At 55.6% G+C, this 24,154-nt stretch overlaps 1 protein-coding gene across 3 annotated transcripts in view; it reads right to left on the bottom strand.

Moving 5' to 3' along the window:
• Positions 1 to 3,086: 3,086 nt before the first annotated feature.
• FYCO1 (FYVE and coiled-coil domain autophagy adaptor 1) overlaps positions 3,087 to 24,154 on the bottom strand; it is a 71,374-nt gene continuing 50,306 nt past the window's right edge. For 2 of the 3 annotated variants that reach the window (XM_032317537.1, XM_032317541.1), the window contains exons 15-18: positions 18,044 to 18,139; positions 14,682 to 14,892; positions 8,687 to 8,796; positions 3,087 to 6,825 (exon numbers count right to left, since the gene is read on the bottom strand). In XM_032317537.1, the coding sequence (XP_032173428.1) occupies positions 6,750 to 6,825; positions 8,687 to 8,796; positions 14,682 to 14,892; positions 18,044 to 18,139 (493 nt within the window). In that variant the 3' untranslated portion in view covers positions 3,087 to 6,749. The remainder of the gene's footprint in view (positions 6,826 to 8,686; positions 8,797 to 14,681; positions 14,893 to 18,043; positions 18,140 to 24,154) is intronic. The other variant, XR_004279994.1, reaches the window with a different exon arrangement.

The raw sequence follows: 24,154 nt of genomic DNA on the forward strand, positions 1-24,154 counted from the left end.
TGACTTGTGTGGGAAGCAGCCCGATGAACCGGACTTGAGATGGTGTGAACGTGTGATCCTCTCTCTGAGAACACCCCGCAGTTCTGGGGGGTGGGGGGCTTCCCAGCTTGTGGAGAAGGGCCTTCTCTACAAAGACCTTTGCCCCCCCCCATGGACGGGTCTCTTACGCAGAGGCCTCATGGCGGTGGTGGTGGTGGTGGTGGCGGGGGGCGGGTGGTGGGGATAGCGGCGGCTGCCCTGCCTCAGGACCTCTCTGTGAGAACATGGGAAGTCCTGAGGCCAACCCCGAGCCAGAGGTACAGGCCCGACGACCTTTGCCATGTCTGCAGCCACCGCCTTCTGTGTTTGGTAAACCGTCCAGCTTTTGCTTCCACTAAAATGCTGTTTCACTGGATGTCCTGGTTGGCTTTGGCCACATGGATGCTGCTGTTTTCCACATGGTGCCATTCCTCGGATGAGAAAGGGGACTTCTGCTAACCCAGACTCCTGCCCGGCCCCCCCTGCGGCCGCCGGGAAGGCCCCTCCCACGCATCCTTGTTTTCTCCCCGCCTCTCTGCTCTCCTAGCCTCTGCCCCCCGCACCCCTCCCTTACCCCTTCCTTCCTCCTGGAGGCGAAGACAGTGCCTGCCTCACTGACCTGGCCCATGGCCGTTCCCGCCTCCCCGGGAAGGTTCCTTCTCTCCTCCAGGCTCACTCAAAGACCTCCTTGGCAGCAGAAAGCTGGGGACGCCCCCTTCCAACCCCCCCCTCCCCGCGACCTGACATCACCTTCTCTTTGATGATTCTAGGGAGCCCCGGTCCCCAAACCAAACCTGGTCTGGCACTGAGGCCTTCCTTTCAGTGAGGACACTCACACGTGTCAGGTGGGCCGATGCCTGACTCCCTTTGCTTGTTTTTGAGCTAAGAGGACAGTCGATTCCAGGTTTCAGGTGGGGCAGCCGTGTCACAGGCAACCGCAGTCAGTCTGTGCCAGGATGTAGGAGAAAGTCACAGCAGGCCCCCTTCTCCCCCCGAAGCGTGTGAGGACGGGGGAGGGGGCGGGGGAAGGGCGGGGGAAGGACCTCAAAGGCCCGAGGTTGGCGATCGCACTCGTGCTCAGCTTCACCATCCTCCAGAAACCACCGGTGTGGGAAACGTAGAAGGCTGACCTTTCTGTCAACCCTAACCCACTTTGAATGGCTTTCATAATAGCTGTGCTCCCCCCGTGGTTTCTGATGGCTTTGGCTTCAACTGCTCTCTCAAAAGAAAAGTCCATTTGCTCATCTTGGGTGACAGGTTTCACCCATCTCTTTGCTTTTCAGAGGTGTGTGGGTGGCAAGCTCCTCTCACCAGATTTTTCCCACGCATCTTCAAACCGAAAGGGCTGACCTGCTGAGAGTTTCCTTTTGGGTCCCCTGGGGAACCTCTACAGCCTTCAGCCCCGCTGGGCAGCACGGCCAGGAGGCGCAGGCGCGTCCCAGGGCCACGGAGCCTGCAGACACTGGGCTGGGCCCGGATTCTTGGCATTGAATGTGGGGTCTGGAGAGCCTGGGGCAGACTTTGGTCATCTCTGGTCACTCCGTGGTTTGGCCACGGCTGGGGTGGGGTGCATTGGGGGCTGTGATACGGAGGCCCCCAGGTCCCAGCCCGCAGTGCAGCACACTCAGCCATGCGGGTCTCTGTTGGTTCCTGTTCCAGCCTCCAGCCTGCGTGGCCACCAGTGTCTGGCAAGACCGTTCTGCTACTAAGGAGCTCCCGTTGCTTTGTCCCGGGCCCTGGATAATCTAATCTTCCATTACCTCAACTGGCTCACTAGACAGGAAGAGGCTCAACTTGAGGGCATCATTAGTACATGAGGCGGGTACGGGGTGGGGGGAGGGGCGGGATCGAGAGACCTCTCCCCTCCATCTTCCCCGCACCTCCCCCTGCAGGCTTTGCCCTTTGCCCTTCTCTGCCGTGTGAGTTTTGGGAACTTCTTTGCCTGGCCAAATTGGCCAATGGGACGACTGACAGCCGATAGCTGACCCAGCCTGGGGACCGACCAGTATCCTCACTGAGCACTGCTGAGCGCGTCTGTGTCTGGTGTGGTGCTCCAGGCGGTGGGGGTGAGGGAAGAGATGGGATGAAGAAGGAAACACGGTCCTTGCCTTCTTCCTGCCGAACTGATTCAAGAAGAGGCCGCACGAGAATCTGGGCACAGGGAGACGGAGGGAGGAGGAAGGGAGATGCAGGGCAAGGGGGCTGGGGGGGCTCTGTGGGGCTCGAGGCACTCGAGCGAAGGAGTCCCTGTCATCCCCGGATGCGGGGTGTAGGACGAGTGTGGATGGACCGTCTAGGCTGAGCTCAGGCTGACTGGTCCAGGAGTGACTGCGTCCTGCGCCTCTGGGTCTGTGTCTGGTCTCTGCTGACCCAGCCCCAGTAACTAAGTTGCAGTGGGAATGTGACTCCTTCCTCGGCTGGCTGCCTTGGCCCGGTGGTCTTGCTGAGCCTTGTACCACAGATCGACTGAGGGTGGTTTGAGGAAGTCCATGACCTTCCCCCTGACCTCACTGTTCTGGGAAGTCAGCAGTGTGCTCTTTGCTCACGGCGCTCTGTGAGCAGCCCAGGAGAGCCAGGCAGCTCAGGTGGCGGAGGGCAGTAGGTTGATGACAATACCTTGGTTCCAGTGGGTCTGAACACTGACCTCGGGGTAGACAGGGAAGGATCCAGATCCCGGGCCACATGGTCACCTCTGAGTATCTGCTGGCTTGAGCCCTTCCAAGTAGCCAGAGTACAAGCCGATACTCTGTTTGGCAGGGCAACTCAACTCCGAGTCTGGCCTACGTAAAAAAAAAATTTTTTTAACAAAGAGATTCTATTTATTTGATAGAGAGTGGGGAGCGGGGAGGGAGAGAGAGAGGGAGAGAATGAGCAGGGGGTGAGGCAGGCAGAGGCAGAGGGAGAAGCAGGTTCCCTGCTCAGTGATGTGGGATTCGATCCCAGGTCCCCAGGATCATGACCTGAGCCGAAGGCAGACACTTAACGACTGAGCCCCCCACCCAGGCCTGAGTGACTCGATCAATGGGCCTTCTGTCCCGGTGGAATGAAAGACAAGGCTACTCCCAATGTCAGAGTGTTTGTTTTATTTAAATCCTGAGGTTAAAAATAAAACCGTTCCAAACGGTGCAGCAGATGCTTTTAGAAAGGAATATGTCTTGGGATACGAAAGTTTCTCACCCCCACTGCGCAGGTGGGTGTTGGTATTTGATGTGCTTCTGGGTAATTCTTTGGCAGGTAAGAATGCAACAGGTCCCCAGACCCACTATCCCCTAAGGCCTTGAGAACTGAGGATTCATCAGTGAAAGCGGGATTCTGATTCGGAGGCTGCCCAAGGGAGGCGTGGATGTTGCTCAGCGGCGTCCCCCAGAGGCAGGAGCATCTCTGGAGAAGATTCACCATGAGGTTCTAACGAAGCCTGTTCATTGGCCATGTCTCCTGAAAGCTAAACTATTGTTTTAAAAAAGTGATTAGGAGGGTAAAGGCATGATTAATTCAGTCTTTCCTGTCTCCTAGGAAGAATCACAATGCAATGAAAAAAAAAAAACCTCCAGGTTTCCACTAAGAAATGTCTTTTGCTAAGTGTTTTGTAAACATGACTGACTGGCTCACTGGTCTTGGCAAGGCGACCCCTGGTTCTCTGAATCGCGGACGCGTCTCTGCTTTCCTTTCAACCCCGGAGCCAGGGGTAGGGATCTCACTTGTAGTTATGAAGGTGGACTTTAAAAAATGAAACTCCCCCCAAAACTTATAAATCAGCAGACATCTATTTAACCAGTATCCCGTAAAGCAGACTCTGAGACGTCACCCCCGCCCCCATCAGGATTTACTTCCATTTGAGTCTAGAATGGCTTACCCACCCAGAGAGGGGAGAACTGAAGACTTTCAGAAAAACCTTCCCTTTGATTTTTTTAGTTACGTTATGTGGCTTTTCCTTTTCTACTTTTCAAACCCTGGAGGGTTTTTCGGTTCTAGATTCCTTCTTGGTCTAGTTGACCTGGAGTACAGTGGGCTCCAGCCACGTTCTCAGGCAAGGTTGGTTAGTGGCCTCTGAGGCAGAGGTGAACAAGACAGCGGGATCAGTGCTGTAAAGCGAGCAGCTGTTATTCAGAGAGCTGGGCCAGCGGGGGCTGCCAGAGTTTTGCTTTGTTGTTTTGTTTTGTGTTGTATAGTGATCTGGGGTCCCATTGATGATTTCTAGTATAATTCCGTCTACTGGCTGGGGCTAATAGTTAATAGTTGACTAATAGTTAATAGTTAACTAAGAGTTAATAGTTGATCTTCATTGTCATCTGCATTTTTTTACATAAGTATCCCAACCCCAAAAAACCTCAGTGGAGCCGGGAAACTGTTTAAGATAAAAATAAAGCTATTCGTACGAATCACGCTGAAATAGGCCACGACGTTCTCTAGTTGCATAGTAAACCTGAGCTCGCATGGCAAAGTACCGAGGGGAAAAAGAGTCTGTCCAGCACGAAAATAAATAGGCTGCGGAGTCAGAATGTGACTGCTGGGGGAGCGGGCAGTCCTCTGAACGACTGTAGTCAACGTTCCAGGGGGTACACACCACGAGGGGCCCCTGCTCTTCGGGAGGAGTGGCTCTGGGCTGGCTTCGCAAGAGCCGAGTGGTTTTTAAGCTGTAGTTGGTCCCCTGCCGGGCTGAGTGACAGAGGTTCACCAGGGGGCTTGGATGGAATGTTCCAGGCCTTTCGCAGGAAACTCAGGAGCAGTTAGCTGCACAGGATGGTGGGGACACCATCAGCTGGCCGGTCTCCACGGCATCCTGGGAAAGCATTCAAAACAAGACACCAGACTGCTCTGGGTTCTCTTCTGCTAGTTTCCTTCTTGTGGTAAACCATGCATCCTGATTACCCTTCCTAGAGGAGAGGGTGGGCTCCAAGGAGGGATAACTTGCTCTGGAACAATCCTCAGGCCATGTGGCACACCTGCGAGGACAAGCATGAGGCCAGGGAGTCTCTGGGAGCCTGGCTGCTTACTGTCTTGCTGCTGAGCACAGTCAAGGCCTTGGCCACTGGGGGATGCAAGGACCCTGGTGGTTTTCTGCCAGAGGTGGCTGGTTGTGCTAAGGAAAGAGCGTGAGAGGTTTGGCTTCTCTCAGCGTTGATCTCTCCGGAAGGTTCTGTTCATGACCCCCTCCTCCGCTCTGCCTAAGCTGACTGCAAGTGGCCAAGCCCCCTATCTGAGGGGAAGCTCTGAGCCCATCATGGAGGTTACTTCCCCCCATCCCTGCCGCACGAGTCGCCTCTGCTGGGTGGTGGCTGCGGCATCTGTGCCTGACCCGCTTTGGGGGCCCTGACCTGTACTGGAGCTCTCAACATCAGCCCGACCAGGACTGTGGGGAAACAGAATGAAGCTTCCATGTGGTATGACTTGACTGGTCACCAGAGACCAGCTGGGGGATGGGCTCAGATCCCAAGACACCCTGTCCGGCGCACTCCCTCATCCCTGGCTGAAGTGCGCCCCGTCATCTGATGGCATGCTCACCTGTGAAGCGTCCGAGCCTTCAGGCTCCGGCCCCAAGAGGCCATGGAGGGTGAGCTCCCTACGGCGGGAGGAGAGAAGGGCCACAGACAACAGGAAGTGGGCAAACGGGGTGCTGGGGAAGACGGGTGGGGAGTGGGGACCAAGCAGTGAACTCCAAGCAGATCCACGATTTATGCCTGTTGTACTCGAGTTACCGAAGACTTCTGCTGAGAAGGCCCGGATGTCTGGAAGTGGTTCTTACCCTGATTATGATCATTAGTAAACATGTCTGCGGACGAGGCAGCAGCTCTTATTTGACAAACAGAGACAGCCCAGGAGCTCAGTAGCGAGTCCTAAGGGCCACACTCAGGGCTGCCTTGTGGTCACGGTGTCGCCCGTCTGCGCAGACAGCCGCTGCAGGACGTGTCCTCCGTGTGGTGGCTTTGGTTTCCCCAAGCATCTTTGGTTCTGATTTCTAGGCCGATGTTTTCAACTACTGAGGGGCCTGCCTGAGAGAAGGGCTTTGTGTGAGGACAGGACATCCCAGACAGAAGGGCCGGGAAAAAGTGCACCTAGAGGCCCCTCCAGAGTTGCTGTGCTTTGGAGTAACCCTAAATTTAGTGTGGCAGGAGGGGACAGAACCTGATGGAAGAGGCTGGTGGGGGCTTTGGGAGAGCCCCTCCCCCCACCTCAGGTTCCCTGACTCTCCTGACAGCCCTGTGGCCTCCTCTGCCAGGGAAGAGGGCCTTGCAGCCTGAGGACTCCCAGGATCTGGCCAGGACATCCTGGCTCGTGGTCACCCAGGGTCCCTAAGCCCCCGCTGGGCAGAGTGCGCGGCATTTCTCTCCACGGGCAGAAGCTGGGATCACTGACGCCGGCCTGTGCAATTCTCCATGGGAGGCCGGGAACCAGCATGGCTCCGGGAGAGGCTGAAGGTTCCTGAGTGTTTAAACCCTTGGCAGAGTGTCCCTTTGGGTGTGAGGACAGTTGGGAAACGTTGCTTGAGCCCTTAAAAGCCACGGGGGCTAAGAGTGATGGTGCATAGAGCCGAGTACACGCGCTCCAAACGGCGTAGTGCTGAGGGGCGGCTGGAGGCCTGTCTCCCAGAGTCACACATGGGTCACATACGGAGCCGATGCTTTTTTTTTTTTTTTTTTTTTTTTTTAGTGCTTTATGTGACAGGTGAGCAAGAGTAGTGTTTCCTGTGGATAAAGTGAAACTATCAGAATCTAGAATCCAGGTGCTTGAGGCTACAGGAAGTCACTTCCATCGTAGATCACAGGCCTGTCAACCGTCAAGTGATAAAACACTTTCTTGGAGACAAACCTGAGGAAACAGAAGTGGAAAAGGAGGGTGTCACTGGGAGTGCCGAAAGCTGGGGCGCAGCGGTGGCTGCTGGGGCCTGGCTGGGCGTGTGTGGGGGCTGCGTGCCTGTGGGCTGGTCGGGGAGCCTTTTGGGGGAGCAGAGGCCTGGGCCCCTCGCCCCGTCTCCTGTCTGTCCAGCAGAGCTCTCCCAGGCATGGGTCTGGGGAACCTTCCCTGGGGTTTGGTTCACAAACACAGGAACACCTTCTCTGAAGCTGTGGGGGGACCTGGGGGCTGCGGGGGAGCGGCGCAGGGAGTGGACTCTGTGATGAGGTTTCTGGAGGAGGCAAGTATGGATCTCAGCCCCGCTGGGCACCCAAATCCATCTTGCCATCCATGGTTTAGAAATCCCCAGCACGGAGTAAGGTCGGGGTGGGTCACAGCACCATGGCTGCCTCTGGTGGGAACCAGGAGCCTGCCTGGGGCATGGGATGGCGTTCTGCCCGGAATGTGCCTCCCCTCGGCCTCTCCGACAGCCCGCCGGGAATCTCGGTGATGCGGTGACAGTGCTCAATGCCTTTGCAGAGACAGGGCTCTGGGGCCTTTGGAGCTCTGAGGGCAGCTCTCTGGATACCCTGGGCCTGTGCCCCACGAGTCCAGCAAATTCAAGGTATGTTTGTGCTCATGGGGATGTGCAGGGGAGGAGTGGGAGAGGGGGAAAGTGGGAAGCTCCTTCTCTCAGCCCCTCCTTTGGCAGATGGCCTTGGCCATAATCCCTAGGTGTTCGAGGCTGGGCGGTGCTGAGGGGGGTGGCACAGCTTTCCCCTAGAGTACCCCGGCCAGTTACTCCACCTAAAGCCAAGTGCCCCATGTGGGGGGATGTGGGCGCTAGCTCAGGGCCCCACACAGGGAGGGATGTGGCTGGGTGCTGGTCAGGCAGGGCTCCTAAAAAAGGCGGCCCCGACAAAGGGCTTATGCTGAAGCCAGAAGACTTGGGTGGGTCTTCACCCAAGGATGGGTCCCTGCAACCTTAACCGCCCCGTCTCATGCTCCATGGAGTGGGGGCCCAGGCTCCTGGCGGATCTCAACCAATGGGTTCCTCTCCCCAGCTTCCTTCCTCGGCGCCCCTCTAGCCTGTCTGTCTTCATTCCCAACTTCCTGCCCCCCAGGCCTTCACTCCTGGACCTGGATCTGGGGCTTCGATGCAGCGCTTCCCCAAGACCGTGCACCATGCTCCCGCTGCCACGACAAGAAGGCCTAGGGCCTCCCCCACACGGCTCTAGTCCTGGCCTTCATTTCTTGCTTGTTTGCCCACTCACCCACGCACCCATCCGCTCATCTACCCTTCCTTCCCCTTCCCTCCCCTCCCCTCCCCTAGCCTTCTCTTCCTTCTTTCCTTCCACGTTTCTACGGAGCCCCTCCTTTGGGCTGGGCAGTCGGAGCCCGGACATCCGAGAGAGGCAGGAGGGCATAGTGGTTAAATCCAGAGCCTGGAGGCAGGCCCTCTGGGTTCCAACCTGGCTCTACCACCACCAGCTGTGTGACCTGGGAGGTGTTAGCCCCTGGTCCTCAGTCCCTTGGCGGCACCATGAAGGGAACAGTAGTTCCTATCACCTGGATGTGCCGTGGGGCTTAAGTGAGTCAGTAAGAGTGGAGGGTCGGGGACTCACGTGACATGTGCTAAGACTCTGTAAGTACTAGCCTGTGTCTCAATAAATCGGTAGCAGACACTAGACCACCACAGTATAGGGCTCTAAAAAAAGAGAAGCTATTAATAATAAATTACTGATAGTTAAATAGTCTCTTCTAAACGTCCACCCCAGGTCTCACAGCCAGGTGGCAGGTGAACTCTTCTGGATGCTGACGGGTGAGGCGGCCCTACCTGGAAAAGGTGTTGTCGAAGATGAGCATGTAGATGCCCGGCGTGCGGACCTTGAGCTGGCCCTGGATGTTCTCCTTGTGGGAGCTGCACCGGGTCGTGGGGATAAGGACCTGGGAGGGAGAGCACATCAGAACAAGTGTCACAGAAGCTGAGAAGGCCTATGGGTCCTCTGGGCAGACCCAGAGGGACGGAACTAGGCCGAGGGAGGGTCGAGTTCCTGTCTGACGTCGCAGCTGAGCAAGGTTGGGGCGGGGATCAGTCCCAGGACTGGGGCTGGGGGTATGCCTAGATCAGTCCTAGGAATAGGAGGTACATCTGGGATCAGTCCCAGGAGTGGGGGGGGTATGTCTGGGATCAGCCCAGGAGTAGGAGTGGTACCTCGGATCAGCCCCAAGACTGGGGGGGGTCTTCTACATTCCCTGCATTTGCTGATGACCTGGGGTAGGGGAGGAGGCTGTGGGCATGAATTTCACTCAGAATCATGAAACCCTCAGCGCCCCAAGAGGAGTGGTCCCCAGCCTCCTCTGACCACAGCCCATGCCAGAATATTCCACCGCCTGGAAGAGCAGGCCTTTTTTGGCTTCAGGAAGCCGGGGTGTATTTGAGGTGAAATCTATCTGTCTGGCTCCTGCTGGGCCTTGTGCTGCCCGGGGTAAGGGGTGTTTCACAGGACAGGCAGAACCCCTGCCCACTCCCTTCTCTTCACAAGCATTTTGTGAAGCCACTGAGCCCTGCCCGCTCTGGCCTAAACAGACCCGGCCCCACCTGTGGCTTCTCACTTGGCCCCAGCAGGTTGCCTCTCCTGCCGCCCCCCTGCAGGTCCATGGGCCCCACGGCCCTCTCATCTTTCCAGGCATCAGCCTCAGCCTCCTATTTACCCTCTGCCTTCCCCAAGAATGAGAGATTAGTTGAGAGATTAGTTCCAGGAAATAGCTGTTTTCTCAGGACATGTTCTAAGGACCTCACTGTTGGGAGGCAAAGCCGAGCGCAGGGTGAGTGCTGGACGGGGCCAGGAGTATGTGCGTGTGGGGGTGGTTGGTCCTCTGGATGGCCAGTCTTTCTCATGAGGGTAACGTCTGCTACCTGCTGACCAGCTAAGACACTGTATAAAACTAAAGATATGGCCGGGTGCCTGGCTGACAGGAAATGAGGAAATGGGAAATAAGACAGAGCCAACTGAAACTCAGAAACATTTTAGAAGTGATCAATACCCCAGTGGGTCTGGTCTCAGAAAGCATCCTTCAGCCGCCCACGTAGGCTGACTACACGTGAGAGGTCACACAGACAGAGGCTTTGCAGACCACGGCTAACACGGAGCAACTTGGGAGCTCCTCGCATGGTGGGCTGCCCCAAAAGTGAGCATTTTTATTCTTTACGAAATTAAGTGCTGCCCCCTTCTCAGAAACACAGCTTTGTGAAATTAAGTGCTGCCCCCTTCTCAGAAACACAGCTTTGTGAAATTCCATTATCTATTCCCTTTAAACATTTTTTTACCCTGAACAAAATGACTGAATCCAAAATGCTACTAACGATGTGATGGCTTTTTCAACTTACGCTTGAATACAGAGGCACGTTTCTGGAAACCCTACACGTTGGCCACAGGGTTCCTAACGTGAAGTTAAGTTTCCACAAAAGGTTCTGACCTCAAAGATCTTGTGGTTTAACAGAGAGAGCAGACGAAAAAAACGTTCAGCTCTAACAGTGTGCGTGTTGCGGGGGCAGAACTGGGAGGGGAGCCCACCCCAGCCCTGGGGGAGGAGGGGAGAGAGGCGCAGGGTCAGGGCAGGAATCCTAGAGGAAGGGATGCTCAGCTTGGATGAGGTGGGTAGTTCGAGAGAGGCCTGGCTGTCCCAGGCAAAGGGAAAAAAATCTTCAGAGACATCGCAGAAGACCTAAGATTTACTCTCCCAAGAGATAACCAAAAAGAGACAGAATGTACAAGACACTGGATATCAGGCAACAGAGGACAGTGATCTCTGAGGGAACAGGTGGGCCCCACGCCTGCCTCGGCTCACCACTTTCCGATGAGAAGGGAGCAACCACCAGAGGGGACAAACAGAAAACAAACAGTAAGATGACAGACTCAACCCTAACCAATCAATAAGCACATTAAATATAAACAGTCTATAATCCCAAGTAAAAGGCAAAGGCGATCAGGCTGACCCAACCCTCATCATGCCCATAAGCAGAGACAATTTAAATATAAAGACACAATAGGTTAAAAGTAAAGGCATGTTAAAAAGATACACTGTGGTAGCACTAATCCAAAGAAAGCTGGATTGACTACTATCAGACAAAATAGATTTTATATCAAGGGATGTGGCCAGGGGTAACTTCATGACAAAGGTGTGCATGCATCAGGAAGATGGACCAACCCTTCACACTGATGCCCCTAATGAAAGCTTCAAAAACATGAAGCCGAAAGAGGTAGGATTCCAAGGAGAAATAGATAAATTTACAATGACCAGTTGTATATTTCAGTGCCCCTCAATAATTGATGGAATGACAGACAGGAACTCAGTAAGAAGACGGAAGCTTCGGAGAACAGTATAGTATCAACTAACTCAGCCCAAGTGGCATTTATGGAACATGCCACCTGACTGTGGCAGGACACACCTGCTTTTCGAGTGTGCTGGGAACACCCAGTAGGCCATCTTCTAGGCCACCAAAAAAAAAACCAAAAAACAAAAAAAACCCCAACCAAACAAAAAAAAAAAAACCACAAACCCACCTCATAGTTAAAAGGATTCAAGTTCTATGGCCTGTTTTCTGAAGACAATGGAGTTAAATTAGAAATAAACACATCTCTGGACCAAACATATGTGTAAACTAAAGAACACACTCTTAAATAAAACATGGGTCAAAGAGAGAGCACACATCAAAAGGGAGATCCCACAGGCACAGGAGAGAGCATAAGCAGTGTGTTCCCGATACCACAGGACATTTGCACTGGCTGGGAGCTGGTGGTGGTGAGGGAGTTGGAAGGGCCAGAGACAAGCCTAGAGGGGAAAAAGATACCTCAGGATGCACTCTGGGTGGGATCTGGGGCTAGCCCCTTCTATGCTTGGTCTCATTACATTCTAATGATGTTCTGTTGTATTCTAATTCCACCTGGGGCTGAGAATTCTGGGAGGTTGCAAGGTTGGGTCTGCTTCCCGGGTCTGTAACCTAACAATGCTGAGCCTGGGCACTTCAGCAAGCACAGGTGGGGAGGAGCTGCTGGACAGGAAGTCTTGCTGTTTACACAGGGGCGTCTGGGCACCCCAGCCCTCAACCTTGGCATTTACTACCTTGACTGTAAAGCAACAACCGAGAGCTCGTTAGGCAGGTCGCCTGAAGAGGGTATGTCTACGACAATGTGTTTCATTTCTTTAGAACATTCTAGACCATAAACTTTTCATTCATCTCAGTTCTGGTATTCTCACCGTGGTCAAAATCTATGAGGTCATCTCTGGTGCCAAAGCTCACACAGCCTAGGTGGTGGGGAGAAGATGGGGGTATGTGTGTGTGTGTCTGGAATAAACCTGAGGCAGGTCCCCGCTGGTTAAGCTCTGGGAGTACCTCCCACCAGCCTCCGGGACCTCTACGGCCGAGACCTCATTCATGCCACGGGTCTGCAAGACAGCACAAGCTGCTTTTATGGATACCTGGATGGGCTCTGGGGCTCTGGTGCAAAGCGAGGTTTCTATGCTGGATTGAAGAAGTGAGTCACTAAAGGCTACACAGACAAAGAGGGGGGTGGTTGCTGGGCGTTGGGGGCTGCAGAGTGACTGCTCGTGGGGATAGTTTCTTTGGGGGGGGGTGATGAAAATGATCTAAAATTAGAGTGGCGACAGTTACACAACGCTGTGAATACACTGTATGGCTTAAATGGGTCGATTATTTGGTATATAAATTATATCTTTAAAAAGCTGTCTAAAAAAACCACAAAGTTAAGGTTCTTACTCCCGGTCCTGGTTCCTCCTCTGACTCTCTGTGGCCGCAGGTGGGCTGTTGAGTTTCTCCGGCCAAACATGGGTCCTCTGCCCAGAGAGAGGGCAGGGCCTGGGTCCTGTTCCCCACTCAGTCCCCAGGCTTCAGGACAGGGTTGGCACACGCGTACCCTCAACTCCCGGATGGAACATCTCTTTAGTCAAGGGTCTTCCCAAATTCCCAGCTTCTAATCTCAGTGCCGAGGCACAACCTTGACCAAGGAAGCATTCTGGAGAGGAGGTGGCTCTGGGGGGCTGGGCAGTGTCTGCTGGGCGCTGTTGGGGACGGGCTGACCTCATCCATGAGGCTCCCTCTACGCTCCTGGTTTGGCCCAAGGCCTCCTCCCCTGATGGCTGTTCCCCGGGTGCCTGGCCACCCTCAGCTCGACACTATCTGGAACCGTGGTCGTCTGTTCACTGGGGGCGAGGGGAGGGCTCTCTCTTCAAGGGCAGAGCCACATTGTCCCTTCTCTTCCTAGCTCTGACAGGTGCCAACAGAGCCCAGGGTTGAGCAGAACTTGGCAGGTGACTCTGAGCAGAAGGCAAGCCCCCTGTGCCTACACCTCCACAATCATACCCTTGAGCGCTGTCACTTTCTCTGCACGTAAGCCTGTAAGACCCAGGCTGGTCAGAGGATCCTGGGGGAGTCCCCCAGACAGAGGCTGAGGACGTGGCTCTGGGAGCAGGCTCCTAGGCTGATGTCTATCCAGGGCTCCTCAGGCACTAGAAACAGCCACCCCATGGCTGGCTGAAGGCAGACGGCACCTGACCACCAGGCTCACTTGCCCTGTCTATGGGCGCCTTCTGCCCCCTGGCGGCCACTCTGAGAAACACACTGGCCATCCAGACTCCCAGAGGCCATCTGAAGGCTGAAGAGGAAGGCTCCTCCTCCAGGTCTCTGAGGCCCAAATCCTGGTAGGAACCACACGGATCTCCCAGCGCCATGAGTGACTGAGCAAGGGGAGAGGCCCAGGGCTCAGCCACATGTGGGCAGGTGGCATGACAAAGGCCCCCGCCCGAGCCCCCTGCAGCTGGCGGCCCACACACCAGAGGGAATCAGGGATAGTCTCACGCACACTGCACAGGAGTTTCCTTCCACGTGACTTCAAGTTGTTCTCCCCCACTTTGCTTCTTGCCACTGCTGGAACATGGACATTTCTACACGGTACAGCAGCCTGATGTCCACCCTAAGCGCCCGGCTGGCCTCACCGGTCCTTCCACCAACGCTGGTTCAAATGGGACTCGAGTTTCCACCCAAACGAGCTCTGCCTCCCCTCGTACTGAATCAGCCACCTGCCAAGTCCTGCTCGACCTTCTGTTCTGGGCTCTGGACCCCACCCCATCCTTTCTGCTCTGGCTCCCAATCCCTCGAGCTAAGCCCATGGCTTTCAACCTTGGCTGCTCACCAGACTCACCCAGGTCCTCCTAGGTGTGGAGTGGTGTGGCTGTGGCCTTGGGAGTGGGTGTTTCTAACATGTAGCCAAGACTGGGACCTGCAGTGCAGGCCATCGTCAGCATCTCATGTTTAGAATGTCTTAGGACTTTATGGACTGGGATCTGCCACCACGACTTTGAGCCCCACCACCCCAGTGCACAATAGCCAGGTGTCTCTGAGGTGAGATGCCAAACACCCCAAGTTCACGACACCCTTCACGGTGACCTGTTCTTGCTCTGCATGGCTCTGTGAACAAAATGACCCTGAGACTCGGTTGCACATCTATATCCTCTGGTGATCTGTCCCCAAGTCAGACAGAAGCTGTCTGACAGAGGAGCAACCTTCAGAGACCTGAGGACAGCACTGTCCAGCATCTAGACCTTTCCCTCCTCATGCTGGCTAAGGTCAGGTGCTTTGCCTGCCCCGTGGGATACAGCCCAGAAGGCTTGTCCCCCTGCTTTCTCCACGTGTCCTTCTCATGGCTGTAGCCCAAACAGTCCAGGTGAGGCCTGCCCAGCAGAAGGCAGGATTGGCTGCGACCCTACACTCGGAAAGGTCAGCCCAAGCCCCCTGTGGGGAGCCGGCTTACCTTACACTGATCCAGCGGTGTGTCCTCTGCCTCCTGGAAGACCACACTGAAGGAGATGCTCTTGGGGTCGGAGGAGAAGACCCAACTGATGGTGAGGCCTGCCTCGGCCACGGTGATGGGGATGATGCTGTAGGTACTGGACCGCACGAACAGCTCCCTGTTGCTCTCCCCGAAGTTGGCGATCTCGTCCACCGTGAGAGGTAGTTTTATCCTAAAATCCAAATGCAGAGAGGGCCCTGATCAAACGGGCAGTGTGCCCGAGCCCGCTGAGAAGTTCACCTGTGGCTCAGCGGTGGGGGGGAGCACTGCCCGATGTGTTTGATTACGGGAGAAGCTGGGATGTGTAGCTCCCATCCACGGAGAGCGCTGACCAGGTGCTGGGCATGGTGGCCGGAACTGGGGACACAGAAGTCAAATATGGGGATGGCCATCCTTGCCTGCGTGGGGCTGGCATGTCCCCAAAGGCGGCCGGAGGTGAAGGCCGGCCTGGGGTGCTCTGTGCCCCCACACATGGGAAGCGGCTACAGAGGCCTTAGCTTTCAAGAGCCCTCCTGAAGCTTCCAGCTGCCCAGCTGGCCGTCTCCTCTCTCCAGGTCCAGGCTGCCCTCTATGTTAACTGGTACGGGCAGGAAGCACACCCATCACTAGAAACTTCCTGCCCTCTCAGCCGTCCCTCTTTTCAGTGGTAATCTGTGCCTGCTGGAGGTTTCCTGCTGGCTTTTCTTAAATGGGTTCCAGTACCTGCCCTGTTTCCTGTCTGCTGCGGGGCTCACCTCCTCGTAAGCCTGAGGTTCCTCCTCTGCCCGTCTGCTGCTGGGTGTGAGGAGGGCCTCAGAGGATGCTCTGGGAGGGAGTGAACTGTCTGTCCCCCTGTAGCTGCCTGTTCCTGACTGAGCGGCGCCCCCTCCTGGACAGTGCACGCTAGCGCGGCCTTGGGTGGTGGTGTGGCTTTGGGCTAGTCCCACCTCCTTAGCTCTGAACCGGGAAGGTGGTGGCCGGGCCCTCTGCTTGCAGGCTTCATGTACCAGCTCCACGCCTGCGTCAAAAAGCTCGGTGCTCCCATCTCACAAGAGGAAGCCAAGATCCAAACGGATTAAGAAACTTGTTCCGGGCCCACCCAGGTCGGATCTGAAGCCACTACCTGTCCCCTACACCAAACTGCCTTTTGCGGCCAAAATCTATTACTGTCTCCCTTCGTGTAGCAGTGGAAACTAAAGCTCAGAGAGGTTAGGAAACTCGCCCAAGACTGCACAGCAAGTCGGTCATGGGGCTGAGAGTTCCGTCTGCCTTCGAAGCTGTGGAGATGGATGGAAATATTCCCCGGGACTATGCTAATGAGAAGAGAAGCCAAGGATGAAAAAACCCAGAATGCTCTACAGAGCAGCCCCGACAAAAATCATTCCACTTTCGTGAAAATTTAGTTCGATGTCACGTTTTCCCATGGGTTCACCGAAGCCTCATTTGTGATTATGGTGCAAAAAGCCCTGCCCAGTGTTCACGATTCTCAAGAATCTCAGAGTAGGCAGAAGGGCCCATTTTGGAAAAGAGGTCTTTCTTGTAAGATGGAAATCTTACTGCAAGGCCACGTGAGCAGTCATGCTGACAGAAGTCTCCAATGATGCTCGGCCATTTTATAATTTCATGTTCCAGAATTTTCCCTTTGCACCCAGTCCCTTGGATTGTGCTTCTAGTCTTTTTTCTTCCTTCCTTTTTTTTTTTTTTTTAACCTTTCTAGACCTGATCTGTTCACTGGAAGGACGATACTCAGTCTCCCCAGAGGAGAGGCTAATAAAAATAAATCAAGGGTTTGCCATCTCTGCTCAAATATAATCTTCTTTTTTTTTTTTTTGAGAGACAGAGAACACGAGTGCAGCAGGGGATGGGGTGGGGAAGGAAGCGGGAGGAGAGAAAGAGGGAGAGGGAATATTAAGCAGGCTCCTTGCCCAGCTTGAAGCCCAACATGGGGCTCCAGCTCACTACCTTGAGATCATGACCTGAGCTAAAACCAAGAGTCAGATATTGAACCAACTGAGCCACCCAGGCACGCCTCAAATATAATCTTAAGTAAAAGGAGCCCACTGTCTACAGAACTCACATATCATAAACGTAAATTCTACTGGTTTCCCTGTTCTGCCCTGTCCCTCCATAGTCATTCTCCACATGGCAACCGGAATGATCTTTTTTCAAATGTAAATTACATTAAGTCATCGTTCTGTTCCAAACCTCATTTTTGGGCTCCCCCTCCTCTCAGATTAAAAGCCGAAGTCCTCACAATGGTCAACAAGGCCTGATGTGACAGGGGCCCCCTTCCCTCTCTGACTCAGTTTCTCTCTGCTTCAGCTGCGCTGGCCGTTTCCCTGTTCCTTGAACATGGCAGATACCATTCTGCCCCAAGGCCTTTCTACCAACTGTTCCCTCTGCCTGAATGCTGTTCCCTCCCTACGGTCTTACCTTCTTAGTGCCACTTTATTCAAGATCACTCTACTTTGTTTCCTTTCCAGAGCCATAGCACCTTGTAATGCACGATGTAATTCACTTGTTTACTTACATCTATGGTCCACCCCTGCTGGAATATGAACTAAACGTGAGGGCAGGGATCTCTGTTACTGATGTACTCCAAGGACCTAGAACAGACCATACCTGCTGCCTCCTAGGTGCTCGGTATCGGTGAATCTACTCAGTGACTATTAAACCATCATGCAGGAGACAACCCAGGAGAGAAAGAACAGGATACGTGAAAATACGCAGTTGTAAGTCTTAAAAGACTGTGAAGTAAGATGCAGAACGTTTTCTTTGTATAGAAAATGATGTACATATGTATTTTTAAAAACTGGAGAGCTCTACACCGAAGCGGTTTGCTTGTCTCTCTTTTCTATTCTTTCTTTCTTTTTTTTACAATGAAAAAGTACTGCTCTTACAGTAAGAGACCAAAACAAAGTTATTTTCAAAAAAGCAGCACACAAGGCACAGGGGGCGTGAGGAAGGGATGGCTATGGGGGCGCTTCAGAGGGTGAGGGACCTGCTCTCGCTCTTCACTGTGGTCACATGGGGGCGACCCTGTTCTGTTCTGGACCTGGGACCTTCCCATCTCTGGCACAACTAGGACGTGCAGCCAGCTGGGCTCGGAGGTTGGCAGGACGATGGGTGATTACACTGTATTATTTGTCAGAATCTAAGCACCGTGCATATAAAGAGGAAATTTACCTTATATAAATTGTACTAAACCAAAAAAAAAAAAAAAAAAAAAAAAGGACAGACATGAAGTCACCATTGGTGCCAAGTCAGAGCCTCTGGGGTGCTTCCAGCTCCTCCTCCCCTAAAGTGACAGCCTGGGGAGTCCTGCTCAGAGACCTGTCACTTACATCAGCTCTCCAGACTTCAGCAAGCAGATTTCAGCATCCTGTCCTGGCGGCATGTCTTCAGTGTCCTCAGGGGTTAGCGAGGTTGACATGGTGTCCCTGGAATGTCACCCACAAGAACACACAGCCATTTAGCCATTGGCACACAGAGTCCCACATCCTGGGGGCCCCCAGCCTTGGAGCCGCGTAGCCAAACTCAGAATGCTCAGGGTCCTTCAGTCCCAGAGGCCATGGCAGAGGGTCCAGCAGGTAGGGGCAGAGGGGCCAGGGCTGAGCAGGCAGGACTGGGAGAAGCCAACAGGGCTGGCACGAGGTCTCTAGGGTCTTTCCGGTGGCCATGGGGAGGGGCTGCCTGCAACTCATATGGGCCACCCTCCTGTCCCACGCCAGTGGAACGCCATTAGCAGTGTCCCAGGGTCCTGCCTGGCCAGCGCCTGGCCGGGACTAGCCAAGCCTGCTCTGGCCCATCTCTGGGGAGCAAGGACACACACCCAGGAAATGGCATGGGCCAAGAGCGAGCAGTGGGACGAAGCCACCTGGCCTCTCTCGCTCACCACCCACGGTCGGCTGCACGGACAGCCAGCAGCGGGGCCAGTCAGCAGTGCAGACACGCCATGCTTCCGACCGCGATCCAGGTGGGAGTTGGGACACGCCAGGGCCAGGGGCGGAGGGCACCATATGCTCCCTCTCAGAGAGCCCCAGCACACGGCAACATGAGTTTGAGGCTCTAGGAGGCCCGGCAGCAAAGACATCTACTGGATTTGAACTCCGGCGCTCGTGTTTATTCCATCATGAACGTTTCAAACGCTTACTGAACTGCTTACTCTGGGAAGGCAGACTGCAGTCCCCCCTTTTCACTGACGGGACACGGGCGCCCAGGCAGCTCTGGAGACGCAAGCCAGTGCCCCACACCCTGACTCGAGCTCACCATCCATCCAAAGGCCCAGGCTGGCTCGGCCAGTGGGCTTATGTGATCTCAGGGGCCTCAAGCCCAACCAGCTCGAGTGCCCCAGGCCTGGTCGGAGGAAACTGAGTCCAGAAAAGAAGAACCATTTGCCTCATGGACAACTGTTAACAAGGAACATCTCCCACCTAGCGTAGCTTTTCCCCAAATGTCACAATAACCTCTTCTCAACTGCCCTAGAGGGGTCTCCCCACATGTCTCTGGGGAAGGTCAATGTGCCTGCCTCCCTCCCTTCCTCCCCTGACAGGTACCCTTTGGGCTCTCACCAGATCAGCCCCGGAGACACTCGCCCGACCTCTGAGGCCCTCAAGGGAACTCGAGTGAACGCAGCCCAGCCCCACCCCTCCCACTGTGGTGCCCAGAGATGTCTGCCCGGGTCTGTGCTAGACACTGATGCCGGCATGCCCTCCCCCTTGGCAAACGCTCTCAGTCAGCAACACACACACACACACACACACACAGCAGCCCAGGAAAGGTCGGTGGCCAGCAGCAAGCATCCAGACCTCGTGCTCAGACGGCTCTGCCTCCACCACCTTCACACCCACTTAGGCACCAAGTTCATGGCTCCCCTGGGAGTGCAGCCGTGACTTCTGCTGGAATATGACAGCGCTGTCTGGACTGTGTGGTGCACCACCCACAGCCTGGGACGGGCTCTGTAGGATTCCCGGTGAATTCCTGCGCTCGCATGGGCTCAGGACCTAACCTAACACCATCCCTGGGGACACCAGAGATTCAGGACAGCCCAGGGGCCGCTGCTGCTCACAGAGCTTCTGCCTGGAGCGGCAGCTGTCACCTCTGCTGGGAAGGGGTCCCCAGTACCCGCTGCTCGTATTTCACTGCCCTCAACGGGTTGGAGTGTCCAATCTGCCTGCGGGGAGAGGCTACAGATGATCTACCACAGTCCACATCCCGCGTCTGAGCCCGAGGCTCCCCAGTCAGGAGAACCCGAACGTCCACCTGAGGCCCCGGGGACCCTCCGTGTGGTGGCAGAAAGCGGGAGAGCAGAGGGGGCAAAACTCAGTGAGGCTCCCCTCAGCCCATCCCAGCTGTCACTCCACTGTGGGGGCAGGAAGATCTCCCATGTGTCACTGTGTCACAGTGCGCCGGCAGGTACAGTCCCGTGCCACTAGTCTGGGGCCGCGACTGGGGCCGACACGTGGCCACCTACAGCCAACTCCCATCTGGCCTGCTCCTCCCTCCCACTCACCCCTGGGGCCCCCGTCTGTCACAGCCCTCCTTACGCCGGGCCGTACTTAGCTCTTCCGGGTGCTGTCTCCCCTAGACTGAGAATCACTTGGAAGTAAGGGTGGGCAGCAGCTGAGCTGTCCCTACCCTGCAGGACTGGCATGGAGCGGCTCGGCCCCTGCCACCTGCACGAACCAAACAGTTAAGTGCCATGTGCTAAGAAACAAGTGGAATTTGGAAAAGGGCAGAGGAATGCTGACAAAGCCAAAGAGAGAACGGAGGCCAGGTCCCTGAAGGATAAGGACCCCCCCCGAGCCCTGCATGAGTGGCAGACACAGGGTCAGCAGCGGCACACCCACCACAGACTTACAGGGTCTTCCTGCCCAGAGAGGGACGGGTAATGCCCAGGGAGAGGCCTCTGTCCTCTTGGGAAAGCACTGAGCACAAGACAGGGTGTCACTGGACCAGGCCCGATGTCATGCTTGCTCTCCGCCAGGCCCAGCAGTCTCTCTGCCATTCAGCTCCCCTGTCCCTGCCCCATCCCCATCTGCTGTCATGCTGAGGCCACTGGGGGGTGAGACTCTGCTGTCAGGGCGCCGCTGTAAGGGGGCAGTGGTGGGGGCTGGCATGGGGAGGTACCAGGGCTACGGGATCACCAGACACCCACTGGCATCCCACTGCCTGTCTGGGCAGTCCCCGTCAGCCCACAGTAAGTGGGGAAGCCCATCTTCACAAACACCCCACCCATCGGGGGCTGAGCACAGGGAGCCCCGAGCACTGGGGGCTCTGTCCAGCTGGAGCTCCCTGGGGCTCCCGAGGGCAGGAGAGGCCGTGTGGCTCTTGGTGGCGTCCTCTCTCCCAGGCGGTCCCAGTCTTGGGTTTACGACTAATGGTGACTCTAGGTGCCCGTCCCTCCTCTGAGGTTCTCCCTTCTCTACGTGGAGGAGATGGAATCAGATGGGCTCCGGGCTCTGCTTCAAGTTCCATGCTTGGCCTGAAAAAAGCAGCAGGCTCCAGAGGATTCTTCCCTTGGCCTTCTCCAGGCCTCCCAAGGAGCGTGCGCCAAGAACATGCCTGACTTGCCTGTTGCCACTGAGGGCAAGCCCGGCCCGTTGCTCCTCTTCCTCCCCAGCCCAGTCCTTGACCTTCTCCCTGCTCACCTCCTCCCACGGCTCCTGAGACCACGGGCTTCCAGATCCGCCCTCCTTCTCCCAGGAGAAACACAATCACAGAACATCAGTGTGAGACGCTGATCAAGGGATCAACCTACCCGCCCCCCGCCCACTGACGGCCATGGATATGGGAGCCTGAGGAGCCAAGATGTGCCCAAGGCCACTTAGGCCTGCCTCAGGTCACTTGCCTTCACCCTTGTGCAAAGTGCAAACACCGTATGAGAGGAAGGTAAGTAACATTTGACGGAACAGACTCTGAAGCTGTGGTTGGTTCTCTTGCCTTCTCCGGCACAGAGAGAAAAGATGTCGGAACCCGTCACCCCCTCTCCTCCTCCAGCTCCCCCTCTCTGGCCATGATGACAGACGAGCCCTCATTACCTGTAAGTAGGTGCTTCCCAGGGTAGGTCCCCAGCCTCTCCCGGCCCTGGCTGAGGCCCCAAGCGAGGCGGGCGTGGGTGGGTGATGTGTGCCGAGGGTAAGGATTAGAGGCACAGGGGTTTCTTCTCGATGGCTTTTTGAATCTTGGGTCACGACCCACTGAGTGGGTCACAAACCAATTTAGGAAGCCATGACCCACACTAGAAGAAGTCGAATAGAAAATGCCTAAGCAACAGTATACTGTGTGTTGTCAGGGGCAGTGTTGCATCACGGGTCTCCTGCTTTGCTTTCGCGTCCCCATGCACGCCCCTGGGTAGTCAGGTAAAAAAGGCGTATCTTACCGCGGGGGCTCTGCAGACGGAAAACTAGCTTGGGAAGGACGGGGAACAAAAGCACGGCCACTAGGGGGCACCCTCTCTCCGGCCAGCACCATTTCCTTCTGTTGCCACTGGGGGGCTTCCCTGAGACATTGAGACCCATTCTGTGCGCCCACAGCGCCCTTCCTTCCTCCCCTTGCTCTGGCCATGTGAGCCTCCAGCTGCCGATGGTGACCGCTGATGGCATGTCACCCTTTCCTGCTGAGCTCCCCTCCCTGAGCCCGGGGTCAGGAGAGCTGACCTGGTCTTGCGGCGCACACGTCTGGGGCTGGTCATCTCGGCACCCCCAGAGATCCTGCCCCTCACACTGTCTAGGATCAGTCAACGTCCAGATTACATCCTCGACAGTGAGCTGGTTTTCTGTCCCACAAGTCCCCACACGGAGGATATAAACAAGGCTCCACTTGAGAACCACGTGGGGATAAAGCGGTGTCCGCGGCCAAGGCGGATGGTGAGCCAGTCCCCAGCAATGCAGCGCAGGGGTCTGTGCCTGCCTGGATGAGGGGTCACGGGGGATGGGACGGGGTCCTCTGTCTCCATGGCTGGAATCTACAACAGCTCCCTCTCGCAAATTGAAATGCCTCAGCTACTTCTTCATGTAGTTACGGTACCACCTCAGCCCTGCAGACTGCCGGGGTGGTGGGGGGGCAGATCCTAGGCTGTTGGGGTCGGCAGAGGAAGAAAGGATGCCTAGGAAGCAACCGCGGCCCGCGCGTCTTGATGACCGCCTTCTTCGGAGGGCTCCAGCTGCTCCTCGGCCTCGCTAAGCAGCACAGTGAGAAGGGCCGCTTCGCCCAACTACGCAGGGTCCCTGGGCCAGCGCGGTCAGCAGATGGCTCTATGTTTACAACACCCTGCCCCGTACAACAGCCACCAGCCTCACGGGGCCACCTGAACTCAGACCCATCACAATTTTCTGAAAAGCCAACCATTTGGCTTCTCAGTGGCACCAGCCACAACGCAGGGACTCAAGGGCCACTGAGTGGGACGGTGCCCACTCTCTGTGGGCTCTGGGGGCGTTTTCCCATTCGACTCTTAAAAGTAGGTTCCTGGTAGTTTTTCTTTCAGTCATTGGCTTCCTTTTTGCCTTTCAAAACCCGAGTGATGAAGAGCACTTCTGGTATTTTGATTTCTGATTACTTAGTAACCATGGTCTGACCACAATACCCAAGCCCACATGCCCAGCCTCAGAACCAAGAGCCAGGCAGCACCGGGCGCGCCTCCCCAGCTCTGGTCAGAGCTGCCTTCTGGTTGGGCTCTTTTTCTGAGGCTTTTGGTCCAAACTCATCCTCCACGGCCCCCATCAGCCGCCAGCGCTTTGCACCAAGGCTTCTGCCAGCAGCAGGAACTGCCTCCATCCTGGGTCCTGGGACTGACATCCCGCCTGGGGCTCTGCATCAGGAACATCAGGGGTTCTGGAAGAGTGGGCAGGTCAGCGCACTCTGACTTCAAGATAAACCCACAGCGGGCGTGGCTGCTGCTTCCCATCTAGCCTTCCCCCAGTTCTAGTTAGAAAACGTTTAAGTATTCCAGGGGAAATCCAAGATATGTGACTGGGCTGTTGCCCTTGACAAGTTCAGAGTTTTGTTTCAAAGAAAAGTAATGCCCTTGAAACACCAAGCGCTACGAACTGGCGGATAAGAAGATAACACTGGCACCAGGCGAAGTGGTTGAAATAAGCTTCTGGCCCCCAGAGGGTGAGTGGCTCCCTTCTCCTCCGGTCTGGCTGCAAGCCTTCCACCGGAGAACTTTCCGCCGGAGAACGGTGATGCCAAATACAGCCATGCTTTCTCAGACGCACGAACCTGTCCCCCCACCCCCACCCCGTGAGCCCACACATGGTCATGGAGGCAGCCAGGGCAAGACCCGTTGCTTCCCACAGAGTACAAGTGCTTGTCCTTCCAAGACACAAGGTCCTGGTCACGTGATCATGTTTGACAAGGCTCAGGCCGTTCTAACTCTGTTCTGGGAACTGACCCCAAATGACACAGTTGGCTTGTCCCTAGGAAAAGCTCATCTCTCGAAGCGCAAGAGATTC

Source organism: Mustela erminea, chromosome 1 (genome assembly GCF_009829155.1).
Source record: "Mustela erminea isolate mMusErm1 chromosome 1, mMusErm1.Pri, whole genome shotgun sequence".
Classification (NCBI taxonomy): domain Eukaryota; kingdom Metazoa; phylum Chordata; class Mammalia; order Carnivora; family Mustelidae; genus Mustela; species Mustela erminea.